Source organism: Gasterosteus aculeatus, chromosome 9 (assembly GCF_964276395.1).
Source record: "Gasterosteus aculeatus chromosome 9, fGasAcu3.hap1.1, whole genome shotgun sequence".
NCBI classification, from domain to species: domain Eukaryota; kingdom Metazoa; phylum Chordata; class Actinopteri; order Perciformes; family Gasterosteidae; genus Gasterosteus; species Gasterosteus aculeatus.
This window is the reverse complement of record NC_135696.1, coordinates 15,414,800-15,440,604: the sequence shown is the minus strand read 5'-3', so window position 1 is coordinate 15,440,604 and position 25,805 is coordinate 15,414,800. Positions and strand designations below refer to the sequence as shown.

Sequence of the window (25,805 nt, the reverse complement as noted above, 5' to 3'; positions counted from 1 at the left end):
AAAGAATGATGCCCATTGTGTGTGTGTGTGTGAGATTGTGTACGGGAATCCTCCGTTTTAATGTCTGATTTTAACCTGCTATGAAAACTGTCATTTGAGCACTTCTGTGCCCATCTGAATTCAATCCGGAAGCATGGCACGTTAAAAAGGAAAATCCCATCCTGACGACCCAGCTCACTCATACGCCTCATCCAAACCGGCCAAATAGTGCGCTCTCCCTTTGCTTTCTTCCAGTCACTAAGAAAAAAAAAACACTTAGTCGTAGACAGCCAGCAGGAAATCACAGGAATATCTTGGCTGAGTGAGCAGAGCAGGAAGGCCAAGTGAACAGTCTGAAGGCTTAGTCGTCAGAGGTTAGTCAGGGCTGAGGAGGCAGTCTCCTTTTGAACAGCTGGGTCTGCTTATCTCCTTCTGGAAAAGCCAGTAGAAAGAAAATGGTGCTGGGGAAATATTTAGTGTACTGCACTTGATATGTGCATAGTTAGCCGTATTGGCAACAGGATTCACTGATGATTATTATTTTAAAACTGGTCACTTATTTATTATTGGTTTGTATTGATTGATAAAGAAATACTGTGAGGAGAAAATAATGTAAACAGACAAGCATCTTAAAACAGCCAACTTCAAAAGTTAATTCTTCGACTGAAAGCACTTTCATTCAATGGAATGAGAAAGTGTGTCCAGAGATATAGCGGAATGACGTCTATCTGAGCTGAGAATAAAGTCACTCTCCCTATCTGTGTGTTGTTATCAGAGCTTCTGAGCTTCGTTGACCCAGCCGGAACAACCCGTAAGTGCATGTTGGTGCATGTGAACGGGCCCCACTCGCACCCCCAAGCCTGCTGCCCTCATGCAGTGGTTACTGCAGACCACGGCGTCCCATCAGACAAGAGTCAGCTAAACACTGTCAGTACGTTAGCCGTTAGCCTCAGGCGTCGCCGCATGGAGATCCCATCTAGATTCTCCAAACCTGGTATCAAGCATCTTTAACAACCCTCCATCTGCACTTTGACTGGACACCAAACGACAGATGCTCAAATCCCTGGATGTGTGGGAGCCTATTTGCAGGGTTTAACACATGATAAGTGAGGAAAAGGTTATAATTTACTTGAAGCTTTGTCATTGTGGGCCTCGGGCCGCCGACAAAGCGGAGCTGCAGGGTCGTCTCCTTCCCTTCTTCTGGCTCCGACGGGCTAGGTGGGATGTCTTCTGCTGAGGGCGCCGGGAGGCCGGACATGAGCACTCGGGGGATGGACAGATCCATCCCACATTCCTTGGCAGCCCTAAGGACCCCGGGTACCTCCTGAACACGGCTGTACCAACGCAGCAGGTGGGGGAGCTGATGGAGAGAGCTCGCAGCGTGAGCTTGGAGGGAACACTATCAAAGGAAAAAATAAAAAAAGGAACAAAAGAGAAAAGGGTGAGAAAAAAACAAAACAAAGAGATATTGATTAAGTGACTCATCTGCCGTGTAATCTCCAGCGGAGCGAGATGTCAGGTTCCACTGGAGATTACTCATCACGCTGGCGGACAGGCGGACGCGAGGGGCCGGCAGGAAGAGGCACATTGTTGATGTGTATGCAGAAGACAGAAGAGAATACAGACGCAGACGGGGGGGGGGGGCAAGTGGGGGTGTGGTGTACTCTGTAGTGCGACATGGGCGGAGTGGGAAACATCCGTCGCGGCCCGCGTGTGTCGTGGACAGCGATGGCCGTGGAGGGGAGGCACGGACACGCCAGGCTGGCTGTGAAACTGGAAACCAGTGGAGCACAGCTGACTACTAAAGGCCTCATTGTGGGAACTTCAGTCCGTTCCCACAGTGGAGGAACAGTTGGAGGGGGGCCGAAGGGTGGAACGGAGGTTGAGACCCACTTCGCTGACTGACAAGAGCAGCGTTCCTGATCAATAACGATATACCGCTGAACTAAACGGACGGGGTGCCCTGTGATCTCCGCTGCAGCTACTGTAATTGCCGCTAGCCACTTAACTTCTAAACGATGTAACTAATAATCTATCTAATAAGTATTCAGAATGAATTTCATGAGCTTCAGGAGTCTCCCCGAATTGCTCTTGAAGAGGTTTACCGTCAATATAAACACCGATACGCTCAGTCAATCAATCAGTGGGAGATAAAAAGAAAACCTTCCAAAAAGGAGAGTCATTGAAACACACACACACACACACACACACACCTAGCAGTCTTTGCCAGGTGGCTCTAGACCACCTTTGCGAGCACAACCTGCGCCAAGTCTGACGCAGCGAGGATCTTAACTCAGGGTTCTGCCTGGATGGATCTGAAAGCAGCTGTGTGCACTGACGGCTCAACCTGAACAAAGTGTCAAAACCTTAAGGCATGCCGAATTAGACCACGTAATAAATTCCTGTATGGCTTATAGAGGAAATACAGCCGGCGATGATAACCTTAAATGAGCATTTGACGTGCATTCATGGATCTTCATTGGGCAATAGCTCAGGGCAGTAATGGGGTTCATTACTGCCAACATTCAAACTCAAAAAAGGTGCTCACCAAGTACTGGTAGATGCACGGCAGCAGCACCACGTCGGTCAGAGTGAAGTACAGTCCTTCTGCAAACACATGCTCCAGTGGAGGCAGGTCCGTGGTTTTAACTTTCCTGATGTCGGAGTTCTCTCTGGTGGCCGCTGTTGGAACTGGATCCACAGAGAGCTTGGCCAGAGCCGTCCTGAGCTCGTGCTCGTCACTGACCTGAGGCGATTGTCCGGGCTCAGGCTGAGCGTTTCGGTTCCCTTTGCCTTGATTCTTTTTATTCCTTTTCTGCGCTTGGAGTTTCTGTCTCCGGATCTTGTCGTCGTTGTGGACTTTGACCGGCTCCGCTCGCCTGCGCTCCAGGGTGAGGATGGCGAGAGGCAGCTGCTGATCTGGGTTAGTGGGATCTTTGAGGTGTTCTTCTACTGCGGAGGGGATTCCGATTTCACACAGTCTGGTCCACTTGCTCACCTGTGGACGAGGAAGGAAAATGTCGCAGGGACTTTTATAAAGGGAACAAAATAAAACATCATTGCTTGACTGTTCAATATTTGTGAATGTTACATTCTATCCATCGAAGTAGAACACTGCTGAAACTTTTACCAAACCCCAAACAACATGCTGGGAAGTAAACCGACCCCGGTTCTATTGAGTCATCATTATAGTAAAATAAACATTAAGTTGGCATATATACATATTTGCTAATTAGTTAATAATTAGTAAAGTGAAGGGCCACCGACGACTTTAACCCACAACCAACTGAACAGCAATGGCACTGCTTTATTTGAAGGGTGCATATTAAAATCTATGATGAAGTTACTGGTGAAGAACAATGCAATTATGAACTCAACTGTTCAACCACACGTTGTGGGGAAATTCTTTTGAGTTTTGACTCGAGTTAAAAAAGCATTGATGAATTCCAGAGGAATTTCCTTGAATTACTTAACTAAAACTAAACAAATTTGGATTTTAGATTTTTTGTATGGTGAACTGCAATTGAGCAATTAGAATCAGAATTAATTATTTGAGGGGACACTATTCAATATATGTCAAAATTCTATATTGTGTGTATCAAAAAATGTACTTTATCAGAAACATATTGATGAATTAACAGTTGAGTATCAGCTCCTTTCGATGAAAAAAAGTAATTAAAAAGTATTAAACCCCTAAATTCAAGTGTTACTGGGGGGCTAACACCATCATTGTGTAGGATTGTGTAGTCTGCAGGTTCATCTATACTAGCATCATATCTGCCTGCACACATCTGTCGATGGATGCCTATTTGCGTCCCCGCTCGCCACCCACCTCCGCACAGGCCTTCAGGCAGGTCTTCTTGAACCCCAGCAGTGCCAGAACATTCTTTCTGGAAGGGTCCGCCTCGGTGGTCTTGTCGATGACGTGTCTCAGGACCACCGCCAGGCCCGCCCTGCACAGCATCCCGGTCTCATCCAGCACCGCGGGGAGACGGCAGCCCCTCACCAGCCGGGGCACATCCTCCGGCCGCAGGTCGCACACGTCCAACCCGGCTGGCAGCTGACCCCTCAGGGCGTGGGAGCCGCCGGGTGTGCCGAAGACGAGGAAGACTTTGAAGGACTTGCACTCGCAGTAGGACAGGAGAAACAGGGCGATGGAGGTGTGCAGCGGGAGACGGGGCTCCTCGTTTTGGCAGCAGACTTCTAGAAAAAGGGAGGGTCGCTGTGGGCTTTCCTCGGTGTGCTTCATCGTTAAAAGTAACTACTGTGAAGGAGGGGAAGAAGACAACAGAGGGTGGGGGGGGGGGGTTAACAGGGGACGTGGAATAAGTTCAGGTGTCTTTTCATGTAGTGATAGTCGATACTTCAGTAATGAAAACATACACACCGGCAGCTTCACTAGGAGCACGTTGGAAGGATGCACGCTTCCTGTTCCGCGCTTCTTCTTCTTCTGTTTAATGTTACGCTTGGTTAGCTCAACGGCGCCATCTGGTGTCTCATATCAACACTTACGAGTCAATGGCGGCCAGATGCACAGGCGTCATATACGTTTTAAATACCGAAAAAAATGCATTTTCCATATCTAAGCATATACTAAATATAGACTGTAAAGATATGTCGAATTAGTCCATTAAACCCTTTATCCACCCATGGTTCCGAGCGACTATATTCCGGACGTATTTAAGTGTTGCACAAGTCGACGACTAAGGCTGCATACCGCTAACACATCAGTGCGAAGGAGCCTCATCTAGGAAGTGTTCAACCTTTAACGTTTGTTGCTCACCAAAACAAACTACCGGATTAAGGGCCAAACATTTACAAGAATCAGACTGTTAGGTAACGTAATCCATCTGAAAAGTCTAACCTGGCAACTTGGTTTTGTTTATCTCTCATTTATGTAACACACCTCGTAGCCGCGGTATTTGATAGGATCGTGTCGATGCTTTAAAAGCGGACATTGTTTTATGATTCCCAGGGTTAAGCCATGGCTGGACCTGTCAGTCTGGAGCTGGATCCAATCTTCCTCAAAGGACTGAGTTACCTGCACTCCAAGAGCAAAGACTCGGTGGAGAAACTCAAAGCTCTACTAGATGAGTCGCTCTCCAGAGGAGGTGACTCATTCTACCGTTCGTTGCAAAAGGTAATTGTTTTTTGTTTTTTTTTAATATTCGTTGTTGATGTCGCTTTCAATTACACAGTTTTTATACAGTTTTATGATTGTGTATCCTCAGGACATCGAGGTTTCCAAGGTGTCCAAGCTGAGCTTAAGTAAACAGGACTCGAAGTCCTCCTCCAGTTCCTCCTCCTCTTCCTCCAGCAGCAGCAGCAGCAGCACCAGCAGCAAATCCAACTCTGAGAAAAGCAAGAAAGACTCTGAGAAGAGACCGGTCGAGAAGGTACGGAATAAGTAGACTCTCCAGAATTGAGTCAAAACCACGTTAAAAGTATTGCCGTCTTTGAGGCTACATTGACCATTGCTTCACATGTCTTTTTACTGACTGTGTACACGTGTTCAGTTGTAAGGAATTTGATAAAACTGAAACGAAAAAGCCTGAACTGTAACTGTTAAGTCATGAGTCAACTAGATGTAGACATTACTTATTTTATTCTCTACTGCAAAGCACTCACAGGCAATAAAGACAAAGCAGATCCACGCAGTTAGTGAGATAGTAGAACAATCGATAAGATGGCTGTACATTAGCTAAGTTGCTCCTCGTGACGTTGACGGAACTCTTTCGTCCTGCTGAAAAACAGGTCAGGGTCGACTTGGTGGAGGTGGACCCTCCCAAAAAGCCTCGTTTGGAGAAACCGGAGAGTCGCTCTTCTCCGATCACGGTTCAGACGAGCAAAGACCTTCTGCCCAACATAAACGACTACGACGAGACCAACGCGGATGACTTTGCAATGGAAATGGGCCTGGCTTGTGTGGTCTGCAGGTACATTTTGAATTATTAGCATAACATTCACAATCTAGTTTTCTTATTTGTCTGTTTTCCAATCTAAGAGTGGATATTAGTGTGACTCAAATCTCTGGGATAAAAAAGGAAACGTTACTAACCTACGGGATTCTTTTCCATCACCAAAGACAAATGACGGTGACCATGGGAAACCAGTTGGTTGAGTGCCAGGAGTGCCATAATCTGTACCACCAGGACTGTCACAAGCCACAAGTGACCGACAAAGAAGTCAATGATCCACGACTTGTGTGGTATTGTGCCCGCTGCACCAGGCAAATGAAACGCATGGTAAGGGAATATAACCGATAAGCCAGTCTTTGTTTGATTTGTCTTAGTGCTTTGTCTTTTTGTGATTCAATAAGAATGAGTCATGTTTGTAGTTGCAGAATTTTGTAAATATTGCTTTGGTCTAAAACTAGCTATGTTTGTCCTCAAGGCCCAGAAACCTCCACAGAAGCCGTCCCCTGCATCTGCATCATCAGCCCCTGTGGTCAAAGACACACTGGTGAAAAAGACCGAGCTTAAAGCCAAGCCTGACACAACCAGCACTTTCCAAGCCTTCAAAAGAACAGAATTGAAGGTTTGTGTTGAACTAATTGTGGCTCTATGCCTCCGTTTTATGTGCTATTATTACTTGTTGCAATTAAATGGACTTTCTAGTCTTTCAAACCACACAAAATGCTCACACATACTTGCCCACAGATGAGAGAGGCTGCCATACAAGCTGCTAAACTGCTTGTTCTGATGTAAACTAATGGTCACAGCCTTTAGGAACAGTGTAGGGTTTAGTAGCTTGCCCAAAGACACTTTCGCATTTGCCTTAAATTGTCAAAACTTATGCCGCGTTTCCACCGAGTGGTGTAGTACGGGTCGGGTCGGTATGGGTCAGGTCTGTTAACCATGATTTGGCGAGCGTTTCCACCGCGAACAGTACCCTTACTTGATAGGCGTGGTGTATTCCAGAAAGTAGTGATTACGTCACTTGATAGGCGTGGTATATGACGGAAAGTAGATTGACGTCATTCGATCGCGCGAAAACTAAAAGTTAACCGCAAACAACAACGGAGGACATACAGCCGATCCGGTTCTTGCTTCTCAATATGCGGCTGTTTGTCACAAGAAGACGACAATCTTTGTTTGAGCAAAGGCTACATGTGTGGTTGTCTTTCCCCTTGCGGCACGCGCAAATGACGACACTCTTTTAGCCAATCAACGTTCTGCAGTGAGTCTAGCTCCACCCTTTAGTACCAAACAACTGTGCCAGGTACCCCAACGGAAGGGTACTCAAAAAGTGGTACGGTTTGGATTTTTGGTACAATTCTCAACTTTTGGCAGTGAAGACACAAATAAAAGGGTACCAACCCAACCTGTACCGCTCGGTGGAAACGCGCCATTAGAAAGTTACTATTGCAAAATGACAATTCCTTTTAGTCTCTGCTGAATGTGTGCTGCACTGCGATAATTGTGGTAGTCATTCATCATTTCAGACATCTACACCATCAGCCAATCCCACCAGCAGCAGCTCCGCCTCATCCGGCAGCGGCCTCACAGGCTGGGCCGCATTTGGCGCCAAGACGAGTCCGTCTCTCGCTGCCGTCTCCAAACAAGGATCCTCGGGCCCGAGTGGGAGCCACAAGACCCTGACGGCTCCCTCCGGCCAGAAACCTGTCGGGCTGTCCGGCCTCGCAGGAGCCAAGTCGGCACCCGGTGGTGGTGGTGGTGGTGGTGCAAAGATACCCGGAAGCGGCAACGGAAACGGCTCCAGCCAGGTGCCTCTAAAGCCGCCTCCACCGCTGACTCTGGGCAAGCAGCCTCTGAACCGCTCGTCGAGCGGTGAAGGCAAAGGGCCCGCCTCGTCGGGGGGCGGGTCCCCGAGCGGCGCGAGCGGAGGAGGGAACGGAGGCAGCAACGGAGGGGGTAACGGGAATAACGGGAATGGGTCCAAGGCGGCACCAGGGGACAAAGCGCCAACGTCCCAGGAGTCCCAGCTCAACGCCATGAAACGGTTACAGCTGGTGAAGAAGAAAGCCGCGCAGAAGAAACTGAAGAAATGAGCCGGGAGAGTAGCCGTTCATGAGTAACACCATCCAGTCAAATACTTGAATCTTGCTTTGTGTGAATGCTGCTGGACTGTGTACCTCGTTTTGTCTTAACACGTCGGTCCGTTGAAAAGGTGTCATTTTTCATCATCAAAAAGATTAAATCTCTTCTTAGAAACGGGCGTGAGCAGCGACTTTCTTTTATGTGGTCTCCTTGAATGTTTATCATTTAACGGGACGAATGGAGACGTCATCACGTTTTATTCATGTAATTCTTCAAATATACATGGTGTCATAATAGATTTATTAATTTCACATTAAATACATATACTCCTTCATGTTTTGAAATCAGTTCACATACAAAAATAGCTTCATTGATAAATCACTTCATCCATTTAAAATTCACCAACACTGAAGTGAAAAAAGTGCTCGGCGTAGTGCCTTGTGTTCTCCTTCCATTATTTAGTTAATCACAGATTACTGGTCCCATTAGAGAGCTCCCTTGTTCTGATCTTCTGAAGGCAAAACAAGATCAACACTTTTGGTATGAAACATAAAAGATCCGGTGATACTTGGTGCGATTTTGACTTTCACCGCGCAGAAATGCGCCGTGTTTTACAGGGCGTCACATGCTACGGTGCCTCTGTTTATGCGTAGGACATCTTGCCCAGGTAGTTGGCCGGGACGTATCCCTTCTGTCCGTTAGCCTCCGCTAACCACCAGTCCTTATTGCCTCCGAGGTCATGGAACTGAAGGATGCGGACGTGCTGGTACTCCTGCAGGGTCAGCTCCTGGTCACAGCGTGCTTGAAATGCATACACAGCATAGAACTGTGGAACGAGACGCAAATCAGATGTAATCAGGAGCAAAGCAAATTGTAACAGAACTGGTGGTTAGTGGTCTTCAATTTTAATATGCACTGAAATCATGAAGTAATATTCAAGTGTATCATCCTATAGATCCAGAAGGAGGCACTGTTCATCAGCTCTCCACGTGGACAGAATGTTACCGCTTATATGTTGGTTTACGATGTACTGAGCCATATGAAACAATTTTCACTTTTACCGGCTCTCTGTAATACCATCAATGTGCTTCAGGTTCACCCCTTATTTTTCAGATGCCCAAATACAGCTTGGTTGATTGGTCACACGTGTGCGCACATCAGCGTGCTGTAACTGTTTACTTTGCAGGACATTAATATTCCGGACGTCGCCTGTTTACCCAAAAAGGCATTCCACCTGTCCCTCCTGTCCTCAGCGCCGCAGCAGCTTACAACGACCCCAATAAAGGTGCAGTTAAAAACACACACAGGCCACGACACCCACCTGCTGAGCCTCCGTGTCCTCCGGGTCTTCGGGGCCCTCGGGGCCCTCGGGCTCGCCCTGCAGCCCGGACAGGGTCGAGCCGCTGTCGGTGGTGTTGAGGTTGAAGCTGCGCAGGCTGCTGCTGCCGCTGCCCGACACAAACAGGCTGATGTCGTCAAAGTCCTCGTCCGCCATGGCAGCCGGCGGCTGCTGTGGCTGCTGCTGCTGCTGCTGCTGCTGCTGATCTTTCGGCCTCCGGCCGCCCCGCTGGGAGTCCCTCAGAGGGTTGTACTGCTTCAGGAATGTGGAGTAGACGTAACCTTGGGCACCTAACAGGGTCACAAAAAGGTGCAGTTTGTCAGGATGCCTGAACACTCTGTTCATTTTGAGGGGTTAGTTCAGTCAAATTAAAACAAATCAATTTAAGCTTTAAAAAAAATGCTTTCTCACTTTTTTGATTTGGGTGATCTGACCCGTAACATGTGGGGAATAAACGGTAAACTGCAAACATTTTCAGTTAATCCAAAATCTACTTCACTAGAGGATGTGTTTTAACACGTGGGACTGCGTGTCTTACATCAAGGCAGTAAACATTATTGTATTTTTTCACACAACCTTAAATCCATACAAGTGAACAGAGGAATGTGTACATGTGAAGTAAGCATATCAACAGAAGGATGAACAACAACCTCCCGGGACTGCTGCTAATCCCAGAGGAACAGACAAGAACGTACTTCGTAAGAACAAACATCTCGCACACAATCTCGTTTTTTCTTCCAGCACTCATAAAAAATAACTTGTTATTGCCGAATACGGAGCAAGCGTCATCTCTCCGTCCTTGTTTTCCAACACCCACGGGGAGAGGCTTTGTACTCGAGGAAACACTGCTTACAACACGCTGGGGTTTGTTCCAAACAAGACGCCGGGATCTCAGGTGCTTCCGCAAGACGTGGAGATGGAGACAAGCTGCGGAGTGTGGAGCCGGGTTGAGAGGCGACCATCTCCAGAGGCAGGCGGAGACGTACCAGCAACCACGACAACAGAGGAGATCCCCTGCGACTAGCTCTTGTGTGCTGACATGTCCGTGTTGGAAAGTAAAGTTTTGTTTGTCTACACGGCCCCAGTCATGTAACACATGCAGGAATATTCACAGAGGAATGTGTATGAAAGGAGAACTACACCAACAATACTCCTGCAGACGATCTAGTGTGATAACTTAACTCCCCTTGTGTGTTTCACTAACTGCTTGCACACACACACACACACACACACACACACACACACACACACACACACACACACACGCACACACCTCCGGTGTGAACCAGCCAGCGGCTGCTGCTGCCCGATGGGTCTGTGTCCTCCAGCAGGGCGATCAGCTCCCCCTCCAGGAGGGCGAGGTCCTGCTCCTGGCAGCCGTTGCACTTCCTCTTCAGCTGGTACAGGCGGCTCACCGGGTATTCTGCCAGCAGCCAGGCTCGCTGCTCCTCGGTCTGATGCTGCACCTCCGGCAGCTGGAGGAAGCAAAGGGAGGCGATGAGCAGAAGCGGTCGTGGTGTGTGGGCACACGTAGGCACATTGTTGGTTATTGTTGTCTGAGATTATTGTGAGGAGGAAGCTCCCGGCGGTGGGATAAATACATCCACTAACATTTCTGAGCATTATCGCAGTCATATAATTACTAGTTTATGTGCATATTTGCCTACGCTTTTATACCTGAAGATAAATACGTCTCAGGGGACTGTAGTCAGGAATCCTAATAGTACACAACGCAGACTATAATTTGCATTTTTCTTCCTGTGCATGTGAATGGTCTTGTTCTCCCACTTCCTTACTGCTATTCTCTTGTCTCGTTGTCTCTCGAAGCTGACTTTTCGCTCCATCAACTTCTGTGCGTTGTCCTTCACAAAGGTCAGGTTGTTCAGCTCTTCCATGATGCTGTTCTGCACTTCAGCAATGTTGGACAGCGGAGCCTGAGGAGGCAAACACGACACACTTAACACACCCTGAACAGACTGGACATGGTGTCCAGTGTTGTCGATGTGTGGCACCCTCACTGGTAGCTGCTGAATGGACGGGGAACGGAGAAGTATTTTATCCATTAGCCCCCTTAGCAGGGCCACGAGATACACCACGCAGTTCGTCAGGATACTGTAGGCGGCCGCGTTGAACCTCTGCAGCTCCTCCACTAGCAAGGCATTGAGGGCTTCATAGTCCCTCCTGGCGGGACCCGGTGGGTCTTCTGACACCGGTGAGGGCGAGGAAGAGTTGGAGGATGATGACGTGGATGAGGAGGAAAAAGAAGAAGAGCGCTCCAGTCGGCTGCAGTAATCCAGCAGCTTATCGTAACGCTTCTGGATGAGCTTCTGTGGGGCTGTGAACATGCCTTGCAGCGATGAGAGGGGGGCGAGGACCAGGCGCGCCATACTGTCTTTCTGCATCAAAAAGTCAATGAGGCAGGCCGAAGATCAACAGAAAATTCCACTATTTCCTTTGAGTATTCTCTATACATGTAAACAAGTACTGCTACTTATGTGTGTTTTTGAATAGAAATGTTTTCTGAATGCAGCAGCATCTGATTCACGTAATTGTGTCCTTACAGAAGACAGCTTTACGGTAACAGAGCTGCTGCAGCTTGATTTGCCTGCTGAAAGACCAGACGCACTAATGTTTTAGCCGACAGTAATAACAGTCTCTCTGTTAATCAGTTACAGCCGTCATGTTTTCACAGGAAACACAATGGATTTCATACAAAATCTCAATGCCTTTGTATCTACATTTATTTTACAAAGCTTATTACGGACTTTGGTTTGAGGCTGTGCAACACAAATTATCTTGTCGAAAGGTATCGTTATCTCAGAAATCAGATATCTCAGCAGTAGTGCGATTCCCACAGAGAAGAGGACAGGACAGGGAGGCAGTCACTGAGGGACGTAGTGGGACGGTTAGAGGTCCAGAGGAAGTGACAGGGGACCGACAGTGACAGGGAGAGATGAACGGGAGATCATGTAGGAACAGGACAGCAAAGGAAGGACAGAAACAGATTAAGGAAGGAAGTATATGATGCTCCGAAGAAGACTTTTTACTTTTGGCAGGTAAAACAACATATCTTACAAAGTGCTTGTAGGGATCGTTTCCATTAGTGTCTGAAGAGCCATTCGTGAGGTTTTTGTTTGGATCCTTGAGGATGTCCTCCATGTCCCGGACATTCTGAACAGCTACAGACACCATCTCCTGCAGAGCGGACGTCAAGGAACAAAATAGTTAGCGGATTATTCCAAACCATCGCACACACTTTTGATATGTTAATGTGCCCCCACCTGGGTGTGCTGCAGGTAACATTGAACGTTCTTGGCCAGCTGCCTCACAGCCTTCTCCAGACTCCGGAACAGCTTCTCCTCTCGATCAAATATTTCATCTCTCACCTACAGACAGAAGAGTTTAAACATGCGTCAGTATGTAGCTCAATATCTGCCTGCCACCACTAACTGCATCTGTGCAACAATTTGTATATCAATAATGTGCCTTTATGCAGCGTAAGTGTATTTAAACGGTGAGGTCAAAAAGCCTCATAACTTTTATTCCATGCACTCACTTTTAATAACTTTTAAGAGAGAGAGAGAGAGAGAGAGAGAGGAGGGAGCTCTAAAACTCTTCTTTAGCCGAGTATTTTACCTGTGGTTCGACTCCAGTGAGGATTTTGAGATATCCGGCAAACCTGTCGCCTTTCTTCCGGATAGAGTGGATGTTGAACTTGTGCAGTTTGCCCCTCAGTGTGCCCTCGTCCTCCAACCGCTTATACTTCATGACTGGGAGTGAAAAGAAATTGATTTGGGAGATAATCTACAAAGAACTAGGTTTGTTGTCATGTGAGGTAGCAAATTCACAGATGTCATCATCAACGATAAAACACCTCACTTTAAACTTCACCTATATCTTTGCGTCTCTTGAACTCGTTGATGTTAACGTTGATGATCTTAGCGGCCGTGAACGCCTTCTGCAGCGGGTGGTAGTCAGGGTGGTCTTCGGGCGTGGCGTGCCACAGCTCCCCGAGCAGCAGCGGGTACTTCATGATCCTCTGGACCGGTTTGATGATTAGGGAACCCATGTCCAGCAGGTTGGGTTTCCCTCTGTGGGAAGAGGCGCATTGCACAGGAAACGGTTACTGGCGGTTACCGACCGAACGGGGGTTCACAATGCATGACGAAGCAAAACACCACCAAAGCTGCTCATTCAATCATCAAAATCTTTAAAATATGTCTCTGGTAGAATCATAAAAGGGTACTCACTCCAGGTTGTAGATTTTCCTGTATTTACAAAGACAAAAAAAAAAACCACAGTCAACAATATGATTAAACACAAAGTTAGGGAATATCAGAAACGTAATAAGAAGTTAAGAATGTGAGAAAAAAAATAATAAAAGATGTGACTCACTTCAGAGATAATATACATGTGGTGAAATGTTGCTTTATTTCTTCCTCTTTCTCATAGGATTTGAGTGACATGTTGGCATCATCGTGATGGTAGCAGTATATCTTATATACATCTTCTAATGCTCCCTTCGCCTGGATGAATATATCTCCTTCAAATAGAAATAGGAATACATCTTCAGTCAAGCATAAACCACAGAAGCAGAAGTCAACAGAGATCCAAAGTAGTCAAAATGTAATTACCTATGACGACGGCCTCCGGATCAGGGTCGGCTATGGCCCCGTTCAGTCTGTGGAGCAGCGCTGCAGAAACCTCACACACCGTCTCTGTGTTGGTGAACAACGTGTCTACATCCACAACCTGATAAAGGAAAAGGAAGTGAAATATTCAATGCAAATGAAACCACAAATCAAAAACCAGGGTCACTACATAAATAAGTTGTCATTTGTCTGTGGTCCATAATGTTTGTATTACAAAGTCGATCTCTCTTGAGAAAAGCTGATTATTTCTCATTAAGTCAAGGATTATTTTGTAAAGTGGGTCAAAGTTTACCCAATAGCCAAGTGACACTGTTAAACATCAACTTTTGCTCAGCATGCAGCCAGTTTAGTACTAAGACTAAACTTTACAACATAATCTTATTTACATTAAAATGTCACCATTAAAAAGCAAGAATCCTTTTATAGAATTGTACAGACGTTTCATTGGGGGTCCCGAACAGCATGTACCTGCAGATTGCGAAGAGGCTGGACCACCTCTCTGATGCACAGCTCCAGATCTGTGAGGAAATCCCTCTCCGTCTGCACTAGCTCCTGAATGACCATCGCTCTGCGCTTCATCTTCCTGGACCGGACCTCCTCCGGGTCCAGTGCCGGAGACGGGGGAGTGGACCGCTCCTGTGGTGTCATTTTCTCTGAGAAAAGTGTGCATCATATAAACAGGTGTTAGGTGGCTGGTCCAGTCACATTCCTGTGTACAGCATTACAGGTCATTTAAAGGAAAATGGTAATAATGTGAGCATAAAGCCACGTGCTTCTGTAAACCTGCAATTTCTCCAGAAAACTATGTTTTTGCCAGAATGTTAAGCCATCTGTGTGCATTATCTAAAATGCTCGTAAACACGCTCCCCCGTGGGCTGTGCGTGCTCGGAAAAAACAACGTCTCCTCTAAAACGCCGGCTTGTCGCCTGTGCGCAGCCGTCGGTATTTCACGGTGATGGAATTATTTTGACTCCGGCGCCAAAAGGCCTCACTTAACATGCCAGTCAGGCTCACTCCTCTTTTTTTTTTTATGGCCCTGCTGTCTAATCAGTGTGTGACTGCTCTGTGCTTTGCATGGCAGGCAGGCAGGAGAGCCTGTTCAGGGAAGAGGGATGCTGCCTTTGCTGCCCAATCGACGCCACGCACAGCTTCCTTCTCTTCTCTAGGCGAGGGAGGGAGGGAGGGAGGGAGAGAGGTCTGCGAGGCTCGTGTCAGGTTACGGAACTAATTGCGCGCTGATGTAATGCTGCATCGTGCTCAGGCATTCCATCTGCTCACACTGGGAGTTTGCGAGGAGGGGCGGCGGACGATGATGAACACACGCCTACATATGCAAGGACACACATACACACACACACACACACATTGATTCACTCAGGCGGACATACACACAGACAGAAGTTTCACTTAGTGAACATAATACCACCAAGACTTTTACAGTCTATTCATGCACCGTTGGCCAGTTAGCGGTCGGAGTAATGATTAACCTGCTCTTATTAAATTAATTCTGGTTTTGTCCTTTTTAAGATGAGCAAAGTAGTCTAGAAAATGAGGAAGTACATTGTCAAAGAAAACAAGTAGGGCCGGTATGGGAACATTCTTTTTACCTGCTTATCATTTCATTAAAAGGAAATATCTTAATTACTTTGGTGAACGCAAAGAGGAAGTCGCAGGCGGCATGAATGGCGGCTCTGGGGGAAAGGTGCAGCGCCGAGCCGCGGATGACGTCACTCTGGCCCAGTGGGCACTAGTTTGCCCACCTCGTACAACCCGCGTTCACACGTGGCTGACTCCTGACTCCTGACTCCTGAAGAGGTCGGATCACATTCCACTTGCAAAACTGCGTACAGTTTCTAAATCATCCCTCCTCAAAAAATCTCGATGAAAACTAACGTTTTCAAAACGGTCGTGTTTATTTGAGAGAACATCAGGTTGTTTTTGATACCTATTTTCCTATTAATTCTTGATTCAAGAGTTCTACATGTCTGTGGTAAAGTGTACACGGCGCACTGGAATACAACAGTGCCCTCACACACCCTTTCCTTCAGCAGTTATTAATTAACTGGAAAGACTTCAAGGAAAAGTCAAGGTCATAAATCGAATGAAGCTTTGAAATAAATCCTTGATACATATATATCCCCATTTTGCGAGAGAAAAAATGTCTGTGTGAGCTTTCAACGTAAAAGGCACCAGAGAAACCCTAAAAACCTCCATTGTGAGAAAAATCGTCTTAATGGCATATTCTATTTTCTGTTTTCAACCCTATTCATGGATCTTTATCTTTTAGTTCACCATATTTTTTCCACTCTAAAAGGTTATCTTAAAAGTACTTTTGATTCTGCGTGAGAGCAGTAGTATTGACCCCTGACCTTGAAAGACATTCACGATGAAATAAAGTACAATGCATTGTAGTCTATCCGGACTCAGCAGCAGAACTGTGCTGACTTTGCCAGCATTATGTTTGGCGATGTATGGTTTCCGGCACAGGAGTTCCCATGAAAGAGGATACAAGGCTTTTCACTGTTCAGTTCATTGAATGGAATCTAATAGACGGCTGCAGAACAGAATACAAGGCCCAGTGTATCACGTGTCGCCAGCAGGGAAAACGACACGCCTGACTTTGCCACATCGCGAGGTTCACAATGGGAAATCTATCACTGAGAATACTGAGAATATGTTGTGTATAACGTGCAGTCACATTGAAGAAATACTGAGAATATGTTGTGTAAAACATACAGTCACATTGAAGAAATACTGAAATTGGCTACAAAAATGATTCATTAAGATAATTCATTCAAAGAAATTATGTTCATGGTGTCTTTTTTGAGAAAATTCGTAAAATACAAAAAAAGTCTAAAAGGTGACACACACACAGAATGAGAAACATTCAAGTCCTCATACAATATACCCATGTCAAAGTAACATGTTCTATGCGTGACGTATCACCTAACTTAGTTCAGTACTTTTACTTCTTGTGAATTTTGTGCTGGTTAATAATAATAATAATAAAAGCATCACATTTAGCCACTGTAAACAGTCAGACATGGTGATGTCATGTTGCCATGGTTCTGCGGCTCGCCCAACCTGTCTGACAAGCAGATGTCGAGCAGCAACTCACGTGTTTCCTCTTCCAGTGAAGTCATCGTTCTGTCAATATTTGCAATGGCAATAGCACTGTAAATATGTAATGCAGCTTGTCAGCTGTGAGGCTCAAGTCAAATAGAGCAGCTGATTGGTTTACTGAAAACACCCCCGATGTTATTCGACAACCCCGCATGGTCTTTTGCAGGTTGGTCATGAATACAGAAAGTGGAAAGGAGAACAGAGTGTCTCCATTTAATGTAAACAGAGCAAATGGTGATATGGCAATTTTGTGTGTGTGTGTGTGTGTGTGTGTGTGTGTGTGTGTGTGTGTGTGTGTGTGTGTGTGGGTGTGTCTGTCTTATCAGTGCAGAAACCAAGTGGGAAGTAAGTTGTAAGCCATTTTAAACAATGCGTCCGTAATCACATTGGCATGTGGTGTAAATGGTTCACAAGAAAGGAAAACTCAGGAACGAGTGGCACAGGAAAGCCGACATACTTATGCTAATCTGATGTAATGTGATGTCAGTCATTTTGCCTGAAGTGCAGCATTCCCAGTCACAAGGTGAAGCCATCGTGTTTTTCCGTGATGTGCACATGTTTGTGTGTATGTCAGTGAAAACATCAGATCAGCAGTGATGTGATGAGTTAACACACAGGCGGGTTAGCCATTGTTTTTTTTTGTATCGCAACTAACTCTCCATCATTACTAGTCCTCACATCAATCAATGCAAATTGTTTAGTCATATTCAATGTTGACCAAAGTGTAATGTCAATCCTCAGACGTCACTTGGAGGTTTGTTTCGATTAAACATGGGCAGTGAACCTCCGTCGCCGTGCGTCACCGCTGCCTCCGTCTTGTTTACCTGCTGGTCTAGAAACACTTTTAAAGCCACTCCTCTGTGCCCGAGTTTGGAGCCCGGTTTGCATATGTGGCTGCATCCCTTCGGGAGTATCTCCTGCTCAGCACATAGTAACACAACAGGTGCCCAGTATCCAGAGCTATAGAGCAGGGCCTGATCTGTGTGCAGCGCTGACACTGTTGTGACCTGGGATAATTCAATGACTGCATGCATCATGGCTTGTAACCTCTATTTGTATTTCTCTCAACTGCTTGTTAAAACAAATATTCCCACCTCTTAAATTCCATCTATAGGGGAGACATTTCACTAAAATGTTATCAACAAGTTTTCACTTCCCACGCTGAGCGTCGGCTCACGTGTTTGTAGATTGTTGCCATAGTTTTGACCCCGAGGGAGGTCATTGGGTGGTGTACCTTTAAGTTTAGCGCTGTATTCCGTCTTGTCGGACTGACTCCTCCTCACCAGCGTCCCGAGGTTGATGTCCCATTTGACCGAGTCTTCGGCCACAATAGTGTCCGTCTTCCTCCTCTCTAGGTAACGCAGGAACACGGGCCGGTTCCTCCTCTTTATCACTTTCTCCTTTTCCTTCTCACCCCCGCTGGCCTCATTGGTGTCCATGATGAGGCCTTCGGCTCTTTTTAGAGCGATCAAGGAGATGAAAAAAAAAAGGGCAAGAGAGAAGGGACAGGAAGAGGGAGAAAGAAACAGAGAGGGAGAGAGAGAGGGAGGGAGGGAGCCCGGGAAGTGCAACAGGTGCAGTGTTCACTGTGCACTGACTGTTGGCTGTGCACAGGTGAGTTAGCTCCTCCCTGCCCGCCTGTCATGAGAACCATGTGGCCACACCTCTCCGCTGCAGTGCAATGCTTATTCCCTCGCCTGCAACACTATGAACCCTCCTGACCTCACGGGTCTGCTTACCCCAGCGAGAACTGAACACGGACAATTAGAATTTAGTTTTAATTCACCAAATATCTCAAACAAACTCCCAGAAAAATGCATTTCAGGTGCATCTCGGCCTCTTTTTAGATAAACACACTTTTGTAAATGACCCGGGGCGTTGTATATCCTGTACATGAAACTTACCATTGCAGAGAAACAAAGAACAATTTAATTCCAAATCAAGTAAGTTGAACATTTCATTCACACTCTATTCTTTAACTGTAGGAAGAAGCAAATGAAGTGAATAAAAATACACCCTCTACTTACGCAATCTATATTGCCACAACAGCAGCATCACACAAAATTATTCACATGACATGTTTGATTTTTTTTTTTTTTGCTTTTGAAACAACACAGTTGTTTGTCAAACTGTAATAACACACATTGTCTTATTACAACACAAAGTATTTTCTACTCTTTGTTTCTCTATAAAACCCTTTACAGTTACACTCATCAATGTGGTTAGAGAGGTAATCCATCAACATACATGCTGCCGTAATCATGTCTGGTCATAGCAACCGGATACTGCCTTCCTCGTCAGAACAATGAATGAATGGATGCATATCTTCCCCGTTAAAAGCACACGTACTTAACACACCCATTGTGTTTTCAGATCTGTGCACCGCGCTCATAGCACACCTGTTTAACTTCCAACCAACTAGCAGGTCATCAGACTGAGACTGTGTATCATTTCATTGCAATCATCTTCAATGTGTAGGAAAAACTCAAGAATTAAACAACTTAGTCATTAATGAATTCTCAGGATAACAAGCACAGTTATATGTTGTGCCAACAGCAAATGTTCCTGTTAGCATATTACGTAACAAGGTGGACTTGGTAAGCCACACTGAACGATCACATTCTCTGTACAAACATGAAGGTGAGTAAACAACGTTATATCATGAGCGCTGAGGGTATTTTGTTCCCCTGAAGGACATTTTGTCACTGAGGCTTTTCTTGCCCTGCTCTCTCCCACACCTGAAACACGTCATTAAATATATATATTTCCATTTTTCATATAAATTAATCTACCTTTTTTTTATTTCAAAATGAATCTGCTGAAATCCAGTGCCAATTAATTTCATGTTAATCAGTTAATTCAAAAGGTTGGTTTACAAATTTGTTTCATTGTACTTCAAATGACCAATTCTACAACATAGTCCAGTTGATGTGTCTAGTTTGAAATAGAGAGATAAGAGAGAGATAAATTGTCCGTATTGTAAGCTGCGGTTTTAAAACAATTCTGACCACTACGTTTGTGTTGTCAGCCAACAGAGAGACAAAAGTATTGTCTCATTGTTTGGTGAGAAATAGCAACAAAGAGATCCTTATTGTGTCCGCAGCAGATGGGAAAAGTACAGCTGCAAGAGCGAGGCAGGGGAAGGAACAGAGAGAGGCAAAATGAGAACTCACTCAAACTGCCTTTTACAGCCAAGCGCTCTTACTGCCGGCCACTTGGGCGCCGTCGATGGACGAGTCTTGGTGCAGGGCTTTGCTTATGGCCACAGGAATGGAAGAAGGGAACATTCTTCTCATTTAGCTCTCCATCCGTTTTTTTTTTCAAAATCCGTACAGAGTTAAATAAATTTTTAGTATTAATCACATTGCATTCACAAAGGAAAAATAAACCTTATACAACTGTCCCCTCAACTGACACACATAAACCAACACAAATTGAATCAATAGGATTTTTGTACTGGGATGACTCAAAAGCGAGGCACTTTGTACGGCCGCTATCAAGATTGCGGGGCTGGATGTTTGTTTATGACACAATGGATACATACGGACTTTGATCCCATGATGTATTGTGCAGATAACCATCACATCCATTAACTTCATATCGTAAAATACAAAAGCGGTGGGACATTAAAGCAAAAGCAACAGTGGCCTGAATGGTTGTTCTAACTACACTTAGTTATTGAATGTGGGGAAAAGGTCCACGTTCTGCATTTAACTATGTTAATGACAAAAGGTCTACTTCTTGTGCGGGCTCTTCTTTTATTTGAAGTAACTATAGTGCACATTTTTAACTCTGTCAGCTGTGTGATAAAAAGATAAAGAAATAGAAAAAAGCAGGAAACAAAGTTACAACAAGGATTAAAAGGTGCAAACCACCTAAATTAAGAATTTCCATATATCTATTCTGACTATTGCACAAGAAAACCTCTTGTGCAATAGTTTGTCGCCAGTGAGGATGGTAATGTTTAGTAGGAGACATTAGACTGTAACTATTTAACTATGAAAAGTTATTCATAGCCTCACTTGCTAATGCGGTGCGGAGTAACAAAACGGTACATTTATGAATTTAGGCCTCTGTTAGCGCCAGAGTGTGGCCCACCACCTTTAAGTTCCGACATTTTAACTGATCACAGCACAATTTTAAGTTCCAGAGGATTTGTGTTTAGATTTTTCAAGAGAGATGTTGTATTTTAATAACATGCATTGTTACATTTGGCAACAAATCCGGCTATACTGCCAGACGGCCGTGAGTTGCTTGATCACGAGCATGCAATGGAAACATTGTGAAATGAATTGACTTTCACTGTAAATGCTTTTACTCTGAAAACACCTCTCCGGAAGCTTCCCTTCCACCGCGCCGGACGTCACGCACGCTGAACGCGGCGCGCGCAGGCCGGAAAACGGGAAACCGGAACCCGAAGGAAGACAGAAATGAGACCGCTGCTGCTGCGCTGTCCACCCGGCTGCTTGGCGACAGTTCTCGGCTCGTTTTCTGCGTCTCGAAACAAACTGGTCCCCCGAGCAGCTGCGGGTCCTCGTCTGCTTCACTTGACAAACACGATGCACTATCAGACGGAGGCGAGAGGACGTCCAGGTTCTCCCGACTACCGCGTTTATTTTAGTAAGTTCATCATCGCCACCGTGGGAGGGACCCGTGTGGCCTCTGCACTGCACGGGGTAACGGTTCAGCACCAGGACCCGGTGTGGACCGGAGGACCGAGGGTCGACCTCCGGGGAAACGCGTGACCTTTGAGTTACTAGCCGGGGGGGGTTATTTCTCCACATGGTGCTTCTTCTGCACAGCTTTAAGAGTGAATTTTCCTGTAAGGTGGCAAAGTATCAAACAACTTCCGGTTTGGGTGATCACGTGATTGTCTACACACAATTAATCCTTTGGGATGAACTGGTAATAAATCTGTTTCAGATGATGTTGCGCTCTCTACATTGAGATGCAAATGCTGAGCCATTCCGTTCCAGGCATACCAATATTATTCAGCTTAATGTTTACATAATCCAATATCACATTGTTCTGTTTGTGGCCCTATTTTTTTTAACCAAGAAAAAAAGTAGCCGCATGACAAATAAAACCTCAGTAAGGGCGCAAGTTGTAATTGACGAGAAAATAACTCCCCATGAATTGGTTGATCACAGCATTCCTTATTGGATGACTTTGGTCGACTTTAATCAGTGACAATTGGAGACCGAGAGGTGTGACTGAAAGCACAGGTTTTTATGTGAGAATGTTTCATTTGTGAAAAGATGTCCTTTTTTTTTTTTTTCTTTAGAAACTCCTGAAGGAAAATATATTTCACCATTCCATGACATCTCGCTTATAGCGGAGAATGAACAGGTAGCAATAGCAGAAGTGTTAATTTTGTTCTGTTTGATTCCGTATACATATTATTTAACAGTGCAAAGATCATATTCCTATCTCTTTTCTTTCAACAGGAAAATGACATGCCAACCAAAAAGGCCAAGAAGAATGAGAGTGAGGTACTGTCACATACCAAGATGTAATGTCACTTGTACCACCTGAAATAGTGTTCTTTACATATTAAACAAAGCTTTCTTTTGTACTTCCAGGTGCTCTTTAACATGGTCGTGGAGGTGCCTCGATGGTCAAATGCTAAAATGGAGGTAACAAGGCTATAAATGGAATAGCACCTCACTTTTGTATTTTAAATAACATGAAATTGGAAGTTTGTTGAAACTGCACTTTCTTGTTTCTTGCTCTTCTGAGTTTGTCTCTCTATGGTTGAAATGCACTTATTGTAAGTTGCTTTGGATAAAAGCGTCAGCTAAATGACATGTAATGTAGTGTAATATATTTTATTATTTTACATGTAACAAATGTCTATGACTATGCTTTTAAAAACACATATGTTTAAGTGAAGCGGTGCGTCAGTTTTCATTCAATGATAGCCCATGATGCACTGTTAGCAGTTAGCATTGCAGAGGCCTGCACCTATTTTATGTATTATTTAATTAATTATATAAAACAATACCCGACTTACTGTCACCAAGAAATAGCTTGACCTAAAAAGTCTAAACTGAGCGTCCGGTTTCTTGCCTTTTTCCTGCATTTTGCATGTACTCTCATATAAAAATAAACTTCGTAACTGTCCCAATTCCCAGATTGCAACTAAGGAACCACTGAACCCGATCAAACAAGATGTTAAGAAAGGAAAACTCCGGTATGTCGCCAACATATTTCCCCATAAAGGTTACATTTGGAACTACGGGGCGCTCCCACAGGTGAGGAAATCCACCGAATGAAATCAGCCACTCAGACTTCTCTTTTGTCTGTGAATAACAAATAACAACGATTCCGTTGAAAGATTCATTTAGTTTTCATCAAATAACTTCAAGTCAGGAAGTCGGTTGAAATTGTTTCTGGAATTTTCGTATTTTCTTACATGTTTCTGAACTGCTCCTTGGAAAAGACGTGGGAGGACCCAAACCATACAGACAAAGAGACAAAGTGTTGTGGGGACAACGATCCCATTGACGTGTGTGAGATCGGGACCCAGGTAGGACGTGTGGCACCCGGGTAGGACTTTATACAGACTTCTGGAGATTCCTTTGACTGTTGAGTAGTAATTCGCTGGTCTATTCTTCAGGTGTGCTTTCCAGGTCAGGTGATCCAAGTGAAAGTTCTTGGCATCTTGGCCATGATCGATGAGGGGGAAATGGACTGGAAGGTCATCGCTATCAATGCTGAGGACCCAGATGCCAAAAGCCTGAATAGTGGGTGCTGTTCACACACCGTAGATAAGATGTAATAGTCAACATCTAAACACTTTTATTACACTGACCATCCTCTATCCTCAAGAAATTTAGTTGAGGGAACCGGCTGGCATGATCGTAAGTCTGGGAAATTAAGATTTTATCCGAATCTTTTAAACTTTTAACAATTAAAGCACAAACGGCTTCTATCGGAGGAACAGTGAGTAGCATTTTGAGGGATCTGTTAGCAGAAATCGAATAAAATACATATTCATGAGAGTGTGATCACCTGAAAATGAGAGTTCTTTAAAAAAAAAAGGGGCTTACCAACTGAAACCCTTAGGCCACCGTAGTTCTCTGACATGCTTGTGAAACTGCTGAAACGTGAGCGGATGAAAACCTGTGGAATGCAGCCTGCAGCGTCACCGCTAGATGCCACCAAAACCCTAAACTCTGGGCAGTGCACACAAGATACATGTTAAAAAAACAACAGGACAAGAGCAGCAGTAATAAGTAAAATGTAATAATAATAGACAAAAATAAAAAAAGGAGTGCAATAAAACACTAACTAAATATACCAGGAGCTAAATAAATATATGTACAGACAGTGTATCATATTAAACCTAGAACATATCATATGTATGTATCATATTAAACCTGTATATATTAAACCTAGAACAGTCTTTACTGTCAACACAGCGCAAGTTGGTGCTGTTGTTATTCTGCTGAACGTATGGATGTTTTCCTCAGGCATAGAGGACGTCCGTAAGAGCCGGCCTGGTCATTTAGAGGCCACTGTCGACTGGTTTAGGAAATACAAGGTGCCCGATGGGAAGCCTGAGAACCAGTTTGGATTCAATGGACAATTCAAAGACAAGGTAGGGACCCTTTTTTTAACATAAAACATTACAACGATGGGACCTGACGTTGTTTTCTTGAGGTCGGAGTCAATTTTTGTTTTTGTTTTCTGTGGATTTTTGCAAATTAATTGCTCTTTGAAAAACCCAACAATGATGCCCTCTTAATAGGACTTTGCCGTGGAGATCATTAAGTCCACCCATGAGCACTGGAGGGCACTAGTGCAGAAGCAGACAAATAGCCACGGGATAGAATGGTAAGTTCGAGGTAAAACTCACGCAATGTGTATCTGTAAAGACATGTATTCATATATAATTGTTATATATAATAATGAATGCTATTTACTTTTTTGATCAGCAAAAATATCTCCTGCAACGAAAGCCCTTTCAAATGCAGTGCAGAGGAGGCCAGAGATGTGGTGTCATCGGTGAGAACTTGCACATGCTGCTGTTTTTACAATGATGAAAGCAAACGCAATAACAGCTTATGAAACTATTCGGTTTGGTAATTTTCCTGTTTAACGTGTGACACCTCAGGCTCCTGCACTGTGTGCCAGCACACATCCCGTGTCCCCAGCTGGTAAGTAAATATTGACTAGCATGCACAAACCTTTGTGTATTTGAGGAATTATGTGTTTCAATAATTATGATGTGCCTCTAAATCTTCTCTTGCGCAGTGGACAAGTGGCATTTTGTCTGAAGCCCAAAACACAACACGGAACCAACAAAACCTTGAAGCGGCCACATCTTTTGGATTTATTGTTGGTATGGACTTATTCTCAGCTGCATAATCTAAGTTTATTATCCAGTAAAATGTGCAGACATCACATTGTTTCACCTCAACAATTACAATAAAACAATGTTATCCTTTCTATTCAATTGTAAATTATATTGGGTCAATACACCGGGTCCATTGTAAAATAAGACTGATGATACTGAAGAGTTAAGTCCGTTCCTGCTAGCAACCACAAACAAAGCGTTTTGTATGTAACATGTAAACAATTTCTTTGTTTGGGTAAATAAAGAAATGTATGTTGTGATTGTGGCCTTTTCTCTCTCCACATTTGTCTGTAATCACACGTTTCAGGACTTAACATGTGGACATAATGCTCAAGAATGTAGATATTAGT

The 25,805-nt window shown here is 44.7% G+C and overlaps 4 protein-coding genes across 5 annotated transcripts in view; 2 read left to right on the top strand and 2 right to left on the bottom strand.

Annotated features, from left to right (window-relative positions):
* gstcd (glutathione S-transferase, C-terminal domain containing) overlaps window positions 1–4,492 on the bottom strand; it is a 35,461-nt gene extending 30,969 nt beyond the window's left edge. Inside the window, exons 1-4 of one of the 2 annotated variants that reach the window (XM_040187712.2) lie at window positions 4,367–4,492; window positions 3,812–4,243; window positions 2,528–2,977; window positions 1,109–1,378 (exon numbers count right to left, since the gene is read on the bottom strand). In XM_040187712.2, the coding sequence (XP_040043646.2) occupies window positions 1,109–1,378; window positions 2,528–2,977; window positions 3,812–4,228 (1,137 nt within the window). In that variant the 5' untranslated portion in view covers window positions 4,229–4,243; window positions 4,367–4,492. The remainder of the gene's footprint in view (window positions 1–1,108; window positions 1,379–2,527; window positions 2,978–3,811; window positions 4,244–4,366) is intronic. The other variant, XM_040187713.2, reaches the window with a different exon arrangement.
* Window positions 4,493–4,655: 163 nt separating this feature from the next.
* On the top strand, window positions 4,656–8,153 carry ints12 (integrator complex subunit 12). The gene is made up of 7 exons (XM_040187714.2): window positions 4,656–4,815; window positions 4,955–5,119; window positions 5,211–5,375; window positions 5,734–5,915; window positions 6,065–6,224; window positions 6,373–6,516; window positions 7,424–8,153. Exons 2-7 carry the CDS (start codon window positions 4,964–4,966, stop codon window positions 7,988–7,990), a joined length of 1,374 nt encoding a protein of 457 aa, XP_040043648.1. The 5' UTR covers window positions 4,656–4,815; window positions 4,955–4,963; the 3' UTR covers window positions 7,991–8,153.
* A 105-nt stretch (window positions 8,154–8,258) lies between these two features.
* arhgef38 (Rho guanine nucleotide exchange factor (GEF) 38) lies at window positions 8,259–18,981 on the bottom strand. Its single transcript, XM_040187710.2, has 14 exons — window positions 18,328–18,981; window positions 14,439–14,623; window positions 13,953–14,070; window positions 13,714–13,861; window positions 13,569–13,586; window positions 13,210–13,409; window positions 12,955–13,088; window positions 12,600–12,704; window positions 12,394–12,513; window positions 11,337–11,714; window positions 11,115–11,252; window positions 10,592–10,793; window positions 9,301–9,608; window positions 8,259–8,805 (listed from the first exon to the last, which is right to left on the bottom strand). The coding sequence occupies exons 1-14, from the start codon at window positions 18,530–18,532 to the stop codon at window positions 8,623–8,625; spliced, it is 2,442 nt and encodes an 813-aa protein (XP_040043644.2). The 5' UTR covers window positions 18,533–18,981; the 3' UTR covers window positions 8,259–8,622.
* Window positions 18,982–21,430: 2,449 nt separating this feature from the next.
* Window positions 21,431–25,715, top strand: ppa2 (inorganic pyrophosphatase 2). Its single transcript, XM_040187716.2, has 12 exons — window positions 21,431–21,713; window positions 22,378–22,442; window positions 22,541–22,585; window positions 22,676–22,729; window positions 23,228–23,347; window positions 23,536–23,622; window positions 23,713–23,839; window positions 24,569–24,696; window positions 24,847–24,932; window positions 25,034–25,103; window positions 25,213–25,255; window positions 25,353–25,715. Exons 1-12 carry the CDS (start codon window positions 21,524–21,526, stop codon window positions 25,373–25,375), a joined length of 1,038 nt encoding a protein of 345 aa, XP_040043650.1. The 5' UTR covers window positions 21,431–21,523; the 3' UTR covers window positions 25,376–25,715.
* Window positions 25,716–25,805: the final 90 nt, after the last annotated feature.